The 9,399-nt window shown below is 42.5% G+C and overlaps 1 protein-coding gene across 5 annotated transcripts in view; it reads left to right on the top strand.

Annotated features, from left to right (window-relative positions):
- The first annotated feature begins 247 nt into the window (after nucleotides 1-247).
- The window catches only part of xkr6a (XK, Kell blood group complex subunit-related family, member 6a), a 34,366-nt gene continuing 25,214 nt past the window's right edge, over nucleotides 248-9,399 (top strand). For 4 of the 5 annotated variants that reach the window (XR_009792410.1, XR_009792411.1, XM_061802572.1 and 1 more), the window contains exon 1: nucleotides 248-1,767. Coding sequence is in view for 3 of the 5 variants with exons in the window: in XM_061802572.1 (XP_061658556.1) it covers nucleotides 1,196-1,767 (572 nt within the window). In the remaining 2 variants the exon portion in view is untranslated. The remainder of the gene's footprint in view (nucleotides 1,768-9,399) is intronic. The other variant, XM_061802563.1, reaches the window with a different exon arrangement.

The raw sequence follows: 9,399 nt of genomic DNA, 5'->3' as shown, positions 1-9,399 counted from the left end.
AAGGCTGTTCATGAGTGGCAATTAATTTACTGGCCACTTTGTTAATGTTTTGCAAGGTTTTTTTGTGTTTGTTTGCTTGTTTGATTGGTTGTTTTTGTTCTCCACAGTTAAATTACCGCACCAAGTTGATTAAATAAATGACAAAGTAATTAACACCATCGTGTATTTTAATATTGATATATATAATGATGATGATAATTATACTATATATCAATTGTGCTTAGTGTAAGCAGAAAGTAGTCTTTTCAGCCCTTTTTTACAGATGGCAAAAGTGTCCAGGTCATGGCTTGAGTCCTTGTCAATCACTGTGCTCAAATATTTGTAGAACGCTAGCCTTTCTACTTGCTAATATTTATCCAGATAAAGTCGACTTTATTCAATTGTGGTGAAGTTTACAATACTGTCTGAATGTTAGTATGATAAATGCTAGCTGTACAACTTTTGCAGGTTTACCGAAGAGAATAAAAGCTGTGGGAAGCGGCTGTCAGAAAGAGGCCAACGCTTTCCTGTGATAATCTGCCTCCTGTGATGGCCAGTAGGCTAATTATATTGATGTAGAGGGCAGTAATGACACTAAAAATGTGTCCGTGCTTTTTATGTTGTGGCGTTATGAAGTGAGGTCCATTTGAAAAACTTGTCAGTTCTGCCACATCCAACATGGCAGACACGCTGATGTTTTACAGCAACCTGTCTACATTCTCCTCTGTCTTCCGTACAGGGCGGAGTGAGCGATGACGCTGGGCAACGGTGCTGGGCAGTGCACACGGGGGGCGGATAGTTGTGTCAGCCAGAACTAGAGCTGGGGCGAGTGGTATGAGCAGCCGAACGACCGGGACGGAGAAACCGCTGGAGCGAGCTCGTCAGTTTGTTAGTTTTTGTTGTTGGGTGTTTTTTCTGTTTTGTTTTAAAAAAAGAAAATACATGTATGACGTCACAGGCCCCAGTCGCCCAAGTGACCAGATGATGCAGGTCTCGTGGATAACGTGTGCGGTTGTAGTGATGAGGTCTTCAATGGACCGGGGAAGGGAGCTCTAATGGCTCTCCGCGGCCCGGGCTGCAAGGAGACACCGAGGGAAGCGTACAGCAGCGGCGGCAGGTATCAGGGAAGCGACGCGGTGTCCGCAGCTCGCGAAAAAGAAGCGCCACGGTGCGGCTGTCGTGTTTTTCACCGGAGGGTACGAGCGGCAAGGGGAACATGGCCGCGCAGTCGGACGGGAAAGCCGGGGTGGGTTTCGCCCAGCTTTACGACGTCGACGCCGACGAGCCGCTGAATTCGGCCGCCATCCACATCTGCCAGTGCTGCCGCTCTTCAGCGTGCTACTGGGGCTGCCGCTCCGCGTGCCTCGGCACATTATTCGGCGGAGGCCAACCCGCCGCAGGGGGCGTCGGCATCCGGGAAACTCACTGCCCACCGCGGCAGCAGCTGTGGCTGGACTGCCTCTGGATCATACTGGCCCTCCTTGTCTTCTTCTGGGACGTTGGTACGGACCTGTGCCTCGCGGTGGAGTACTACCAGAGGGGGGACTACCTGTGGTTTGGCCTCACGCTCTTCTTCGTCTTAGTGCCATCGGTGCTGGTCCAGATTTTGAGTTTCCGCTGGTTTGTGCAGGACTACACTGGCGGGGGGCTCGGGGAGGTGGAGGGTCTGACAAAGCGGGGTACGGTGGCTCCGCGGTGCCACTATCCCGGCAAGGACCGCTTGCAGCTGGTCACCATCTGGCTGTGGCAGGCCACCATACATATCCTGCAGCTGGGCCAAGTCTGGAGGTAAGTGGCCTTGTGGGTGCAGGGGACGCACAACACACCTCGCTATAAACGCCCCCAGGCCCTCAGACAACAAGGTTGGATCCGTTCCGTGACCAACCTTGTAACTCAAATTACTCACAAATCAAAACATGTTTCCCTTTGAAAATCAACCGAAATGCAATTAATCAGTACCACCCCAACTCCCTCCCCCACCACCCACAAAAAAACACCACAAGAATGTTCTTAATGTGTTTTTTATTAAATTGAAATGATAACACTTTGTCATATGAAAAAGACAATGTCAAGGGATTGCCTGTTTCACAATGTGTGATAACTGTTCTATGGGACAAGATGAAAGGCTTCCACACAGTGGCCATTCATGCATAACTTTTCCTGTATTCTGGGTAATTTACCAGATACTTTCAACAGTGACAGTACATGGTTTTTTAATTGAACACTGTTCAAGTCAAGATTGCCCCTTTATTTTCATTACAAAATTACAGCACTGTGGATGACTGGTTAGAACTGGAGGACCAAGGATAAAATTGCAAATCGGCTACAAAAGCATCATCTGTGCGTGGGTGTGTGTGTGTGTGTGTGTGTGTGTGTGTGTGTGTGTGTGTGTGTGTGGTGTGTGTGTGTGTGTGTGTGTGTGTGCGTGTGTGTGTTTTGATGGGGGTCGAGAGAAAGTCTTACGGCTCTCCCAATGGGTGTCACTACACATACAGTGCCTTGTGAAAATACTTGGCCCCATTGAACTTTTCAACCTTTTGCTACCTTTCAGGCTTCAAACATAAAGATATATATAATTTTTTTTGTCAAGAATCAACAAGAAGTGGGACACAATCATGAAGTGGAACAAAATTTATTGGATATTTTGGACTTTTTTTCCAAATGAAAAACTGAAAAGTGGGGTGTGCAATATTATTTGGCCCCTTTTCAGTGCAGCAAACTCACTCCAGAAGTTCAGTCAGGATCTCTGAATGATCCAATGTTGATTGATGATGATGATAAACAGAATCCACCTGTGTGTAATCAAGTCTCTGTATAAATGCGCCTGCTCTGTGATAGTTTCAGGGTTCTGTTTAAAGTGCAGAGAGCATCATGAGGGTTCTGTTTAAAGTGCAGAGAGCATCATGAAGACCAAGGAACACACCAGGCAGGTCCGAGATACTGTTGTGGAGATCTTTAAAGCCAGATTTGTATACAAAAAGATTTCCCAAGCTTAAAGCATCCCAAGGAGCACTGTGCAAGCAATCATATTGAAATGGAAGGAGGATCAGAGCACTGCAAATCTACCAAGATCCGTCCGTCCCTCTAAACTTTCACCTCAAACAAGGAGAAGAGTGATCAGAGATTCAGCCAAGAGGCCCATGATCACTCTAGATGAATTGGAGAGATCTATGGCTGAGGTGGGAAAGTCTGTCCATAGGAAAACAATCGGTCGTACACTGCACAAACCTGGCCTTTATGGAAGAGTGGAGAGAAGAAAGCCATTTCTCAAAGATGTCCATAAAAAATCTCGTTTAAAATTTGCCACAAGCCACCTGGGGGACACACCAAACATCTGGAAGAATCTGCTCTGGTCAGATGAACCCAAAATCTAACTTTTTGGCCAGAATGCATAACGATATGTTTGGCGTAAAAGCAACACAGCTCATCACCCTGAACACACCATCACCACTCTCAAACATGGTCGTTGCAGCCTCATGGTTTGGGCCTGCTTTTCTTCAGCAGGGACAGGGAAGATAGTTAAAATTGATGGGAAGATGAATGGAGACAAATACAGGACCATTCTGGAAGAAAACCTGTTGGCTTCTGCAAAAGACCTGAGACTGGGACAGAGATTTATCTTCCAACAGGACAATGATCCATTAACAAAAAGCCAAAATCTATAATGGAATGTGTCAGGTTCACCAATCAGACATTCAATAAACGGGACAAAAAAGGAGGCAAAGACACCAGTTCAAGTCTCACGAGGAGAGAGGAGAGGAACTGTCTTGTACAATTCACCACTGCACTCTCTGATTATCTTCTCAGCACTTCTATTTATTTAGTTATAAGACGCCCCTTATTTACATGGATGTTACAAAAAGGAGACAACAAGCAAAACTGTTTGAAACAAGGTGTACATGTTTGTTCATGTGCGTGTGCATGTGTGGAAGATTGCTGAATACATGTGTGGTCATCATTTCTTTAACAGGCAGCAGTTCTAACAGTTCTGATGATTAGATGTTTTTGTTCTTGCTATCTCCTGCTAGGAGACTGCCACGTTATCTAGAGCAGAGCAAAGCATTTCTTTATTGGAAGCAGATGTATGATAATTCCGATCACAATTATTCCGACATTTCCCCCCTGTTTATCCTACATTTGCTACCACATTTTCTAGAGCAGAGCAAAGCGTTCTTCATTGCAGGCAGAGCAAAGCATTCTTCATTGCAGGCAGAGCAATAACTGAATTGGAGCAGAGCAAAGCATTTCTTCATTGCAGTCAGAAGCAGTTTCTTAATACTATTTACAGTTATTTCTACATTATCCTCCTGTTTAGCCTACATTTGCTCAAATCCCTAAATCATCTAATAGATCACCCTTTCGGCTTACACTCGGAGGAAAATATAGCACTAATTACTTGTAATCTTCTGGATCAGAGAACAGGTCTGGAAGAGAAGTCATAACATCATCATCATGGTCAACAATATCACTGTCATTACTCTGTTGTGCCAATAGTGGATATATTTCTGCCAATTTTGAATTTGTTGGGGCAATAGCAGTGGTTATAAGTTGGTTAAGTGAGGCCTTTATGCAGGGAATACAACAACATCCACGCAATGCAAGAATAGCTGCAAACAGCTATAGAAACTAAGACAGACAACACCAAATTTTTAGATTTGCCAAACTTTTTTTTTTTTTCCCACTACTCAGACCTGGCTGATGTGTTTACACCAGAGTGCTCCTTCACCTTGTGGTTTAGGGTGTGGAGGCCTTGAATGGCCCTTGTGCGTGACCCATCAGATGCTGTGATATTTGGAATAAACAACACTGGTCACCGAACATTGAGCAGTCGCGACCCTTCTCGGCTGGTAGCATGTCGACCGTTATGCGGTGCTGGAACGTCATGAGTGAGGTTGCAGCTGGTTGTTCCCTCATGGCAATAAAGCCTGCTTCCGTGTAATTACCGAGTTTCTGTACACTGTAATGTATGTAGTTGATTCTGTCAACGTTTTTATTCAGAGTTATCCATAACAAGATGGATTCCCATCCTGCAGCAATCTTGTTAACCAACTTATACTCATCTGGTATGCCGTTGGTATGCCATTTGCTATAATGTATGTCAGATCTCCATCTTTCCAAGAGGACCTTCGCCTTCGGGAGAACCCAAGAGGAGGTCCAAAGATGGATGTGGCCAATTGTATATCCTCTGCTTTGGATGGAAACACAGTCACAGATAAGAGCAGTGATACCAGTGTACACGTTCCTGCTGCATTTATCAGTGTGTCATACAACTTTTGACCAACACACCACCACAACAAATCGCTGCATGGGAGCAGTGGGGCAGTTTGCAGATGGATATCATGACACCATGTTTTGTTGAGACTTCCCACCTTAAAATCTGTGCCTGTAAAGCTAACACAGGAGAAATTAGCCAATGCAACATTAGTAGAAAATATCAGTTTATCATTTACTGCCTTAGTTGTTGGATAAACAATTTTCCATTTCTGACAATTGGTGTGAGTTGTTTTAGTCATTATCTCCAGGGTACATTGTGTTGGGATTTCTGTTGGAATGACATGCATTAGTGGCCCAGGGCCCATGCATGTGATGTAACTATATTTTACCTTGTTAGCTGCATTCTACACCAGTTTTGTTTCCTATCTGTAAAAAAGATAATCATAATAATGAAAAAATGTTCCTCAGGCTTTTTCGGTTAAAATACTCCCTCCATAGTATACATACGCTTTTGTATGGCATTCGGGTTTAAGGTAGTATTAAATTGGCAAATGGTAAGAAGAAAGTGGGGGTTCCATTTAGCATAAGCCCAAAGATGAAATCCCCAGCAATTAGACTCTGCCAAGGAATTGAAAAAGTGCTGAACTGATTCACTGGGAGGCACACATGGAGTCCTCTCATGCCTCGGTGACTCCCGCATAGTTGTTTACCAATGTTATTTGAAATGAGGTTGCGCCTCTTTATCTTGTGTGGTAGGCATAGTTGACTGAGTATAATTATTGGTTCTGTTGTTATGTATTTGTGTCAGCTTCACAGACACAAAAATATCATTACGGCTGTCAATGTTGCAGCCCAACATGCGATCATATTATTTCGCCATTTTGAAGTCATGTCGACCAAGTCACCCCTAAATGAGTCAAGTGTCTTTTAAATCTCCACCAGCCTTCAGGTATTTTCAGATACTATAAATCTGCACCCACCGTATGCTGGACTTTGCTCACCTTTCCCCTTGGGTGACTCAGATGAGATGACCTTTTACAGTGTGTAAGGTGTATCCACGTGTTTCTTTCTGCTATTTTGTCCATGTCATTCAGCTCTTGCTCAGTCTATGCCAGTGTTCGGGTAAAACTGCATGTACAGTAGATGTTAATTCATAAACAGCAAATAGGCAAATTGCAGTAATAAGGTTATTAAAGCACAGTAACTTGTTACTTTTTTTTTTCTGATGGTGTAGTGCAGGGATGTCAAACTCATTTCCCTTGCGGGCCACGTTGTAGTTCAGGTTTTCCTCAGAGGGACATTTCGAGTGAAGGCAGCGTGGGATCGATTCCCGTTCAGTGATGGTGTCGATATCTGCACTGCAACTGGCTGGCGACCAGTTCAGGGTGTAGTCTGCCGCTTCCTGAAGTTAGCTGAGATTGGCTCCAGCTCTCTCTCCGAATAAATGCAGAAGGGTTGCGTCAGAAAAGGCATCCGGCGTAAAAAAATAAAAAAGACAATTACTGCCGCACCACCATGACAATGGCACAAAAATGGCTTTACACATCAATGCTGATAAGATTCTCAATTTGTTTCTATTCCTGTCAAATTGATGCATGTGAAATTTCCCAGTGACACGCCATTAGAAAACAATGTTTTTTTTGTTTTTCAAAAGAAGTTAATGGATACACAGAATCCCCCAACTTTTTTTTTTTTGCATTCGTTATCAATTAATAGCATTGGTATGATCTCTCGATCTGTGCAAACAACACAATCTTTTGGACACGTTTTTTGTATGTAGTTATCCAATTTGTTTTGTTTTTATTTTGTTTTATTTATTTTTTTGGGGTGGGTCCTTGAGTGGTTCCCACAGGCACCACTTGAACAGAAAAATGAAAATAACGGGTAGCGTTTTCATCACACCTAACAGCAAAGTGGCCAATAAAAACAAATTAATTTTGTTTGTCTTAACAATGGTTTCAAAAGCAATAACTTTCCTACGATCAAGAAATGAACTCAAGTACCCCTTTTTGCAATTTTTTAAACTGTTTGGGGTTGTTAATAACTCCTGAAAGGGACTCACTTGTGTGTGTTTTTTTTTCATTCATCATTCGTCTATCTCTCATTGTGTGGAAAATATTGGTAATTTGTATGGTCTCCTAAACAGTGTTTTGAGTGGAATGAGACCCTTACGTGCTTGTAATGTATGTATAGTTAGACTAAATCTATCATTGTGTCCAAATTGCCCCTACGTGTGATTGTGAGTGCGGCTGTTTGTCTGTGACCTGCAATTGGCTGGCAACCAGGTCATGGTGTACCTCGCCTCCTGCCCGTTGACAGCTAGGATAGGCTCCAGCCCTCCAAGCGACCCTTGTGAGGATAAGCGGCTAAGAAAATGGATGGAGGGATGAATGGATGTGTAGCATGAGGAAACTGACCACATTTTGGATGCACATTCCCTTGTGGATTGTGTCCCACACAGCTCAAACAAGCCCTACAAAAAAAGTTTTTTGCATACAAGTTAAATCCATAGATCATCTAATGCCTTTGTGTCAGGGCTACCATTCCCCCTGTTGAGACCTGAGACTTACCATGGCTCAAGATTGCCGCCCACTTAAAAAATGTTTTGGTAGAATTTTTTTTTTGTATCTGTGCTGACATAATTCCCATTTTGTAATTTTGTACCTTATTTTTTCCACATTTTTAGTTCTGCTGGTAAGCTTTGTTGTTGCATTTTGTTGAACACATCATCTCAAAGTATGTCTTCATTTGTTACATGGTCAGCTAATCCCATAAAGGTTTTGGCTGCTGCTTCTTTTGCTGTTTTATTTGTAAATCCATTTCCGAATGATTCTTTGTCTGTATTTGATGTGTGTACTGCACATTTACATATGGCTATTTCTTTTGGTAATTGAACTGCTATGAGCAAATTTTGTAGTAGCTCTGCATGTGTCACTGTGTTCCCTGTAGTTGTCGCTATTCCTCTATTTTTCCAGTATTGTCTGTGTAGATTGTGATACCACCGTGAATACAACAGCATCTGGTCTCAGATTGTTTAAGACTGTCCAATAAGATATTGTCTGTACAGTTCAGTCATCCCAATCTAAATCTGGTTCTTTTTCTGTCCAATCAGGAACATTTCGTACTACCAAAACAAATTGTCCCAAACTCTTCCACTCCCGTTGTAATGACGTGTGTGGTGGTGTCCATTCCTTGTGTAGTGCATTTAGTTTGTCAGTCAGTCTTGTTCCTGTCACCACAACTGATATACCATCTGAGTACAGATAATCATGATTTTGTCTGGTGTGGGCTGTTATAAGTTTATCTTATACTACATTGTCACATGCAATGAGTCACTTCCTATGTCATTTTGTGGTTGTTCAATCACGTCTTGAGCTGTTTGCAACAAGAAATCTCCCGTTCTTGTGGGAGGTTTGTTTGGAATATCTAAAGTGTAATAATAGAGCGCTGAATTCCTATTTTGTAAGATATTTAACTGTCCTCCCAGTAATTCCTTTTTTTTCTTTTTACTTCTATTTTTCCTGTCAGAGAGGGAATTAAGCCCAGTCCTAGTTTCAGCAAGCCATCTCTTCCCAAAAAACGTATGGGGCAAATTAAAACGTTGCATTTTGGGAGCATTAGTTGTGACATTTTTGATGGGGAGATCACTGCTCTCTTCCTCATCTGTGGCCACAATTATTAAATGTTTCGCATAAAGTTCCATAAATTTCTCCTTCCTCTGTCAGAAAGGTGTCAACTTTCTTTTTCTTATTTTGTAGCACTGTTTCTGCGTGTAGTGCTTGGTTAACGTAATGTTACAGGCTGCCAGTCGGTTTGTCAACCCAATGTTTTTCAACCCATTGTCTTGTAGGATTATTTGAATTTGCATGAAGAGCATTTTTTAATTGCCCTTGAAACATACTTCCTGGAGTGTGATCTTCAGGAATGCCACTGTTTGCTTTAAAACATGCAGTCATTCCAATTCTATATTCTTCAAATGGTTCATTGTTATTTTATTTTGCTCTTCCAATCCCAATGGCAGAACAATTTGCTTTTTTTTTCTAAATCTAGCAGAGGTGCGCGATATTAACCCTCGAACTCCCTGCTGCTGTGAGAAAGTACTTTGCTGTCATCCAAATCTATGGTACTTCCACACCATTTAAGTGGTAAGATTTTCTCAAGTTTTGCGTTCCCTGAATTATGTTACATCAACTTTATGAGATGTGA

The sequence above is a fragment of the Syngnathoides biaculeatus genome, chromosome 2 (genome assembly GCF_019802595.1).
Source record: "Syngnathoides biaculeatus isolate LvHL_M chromosome 2, ASM1980259v1, whole genome shotgun sequence".
NCBI lineage: Eukaryota > Metazoa > Chordata > Actinopteri > Syngnathiformes > Syngnathidae > Syngnathoides > Syngnathoides biaculeatus.
The sequence above is the reverse complement of the archived record's forward strand: the minus strand, read 5'-3'. Positions and strand labels throughout refer to the sequence as shown.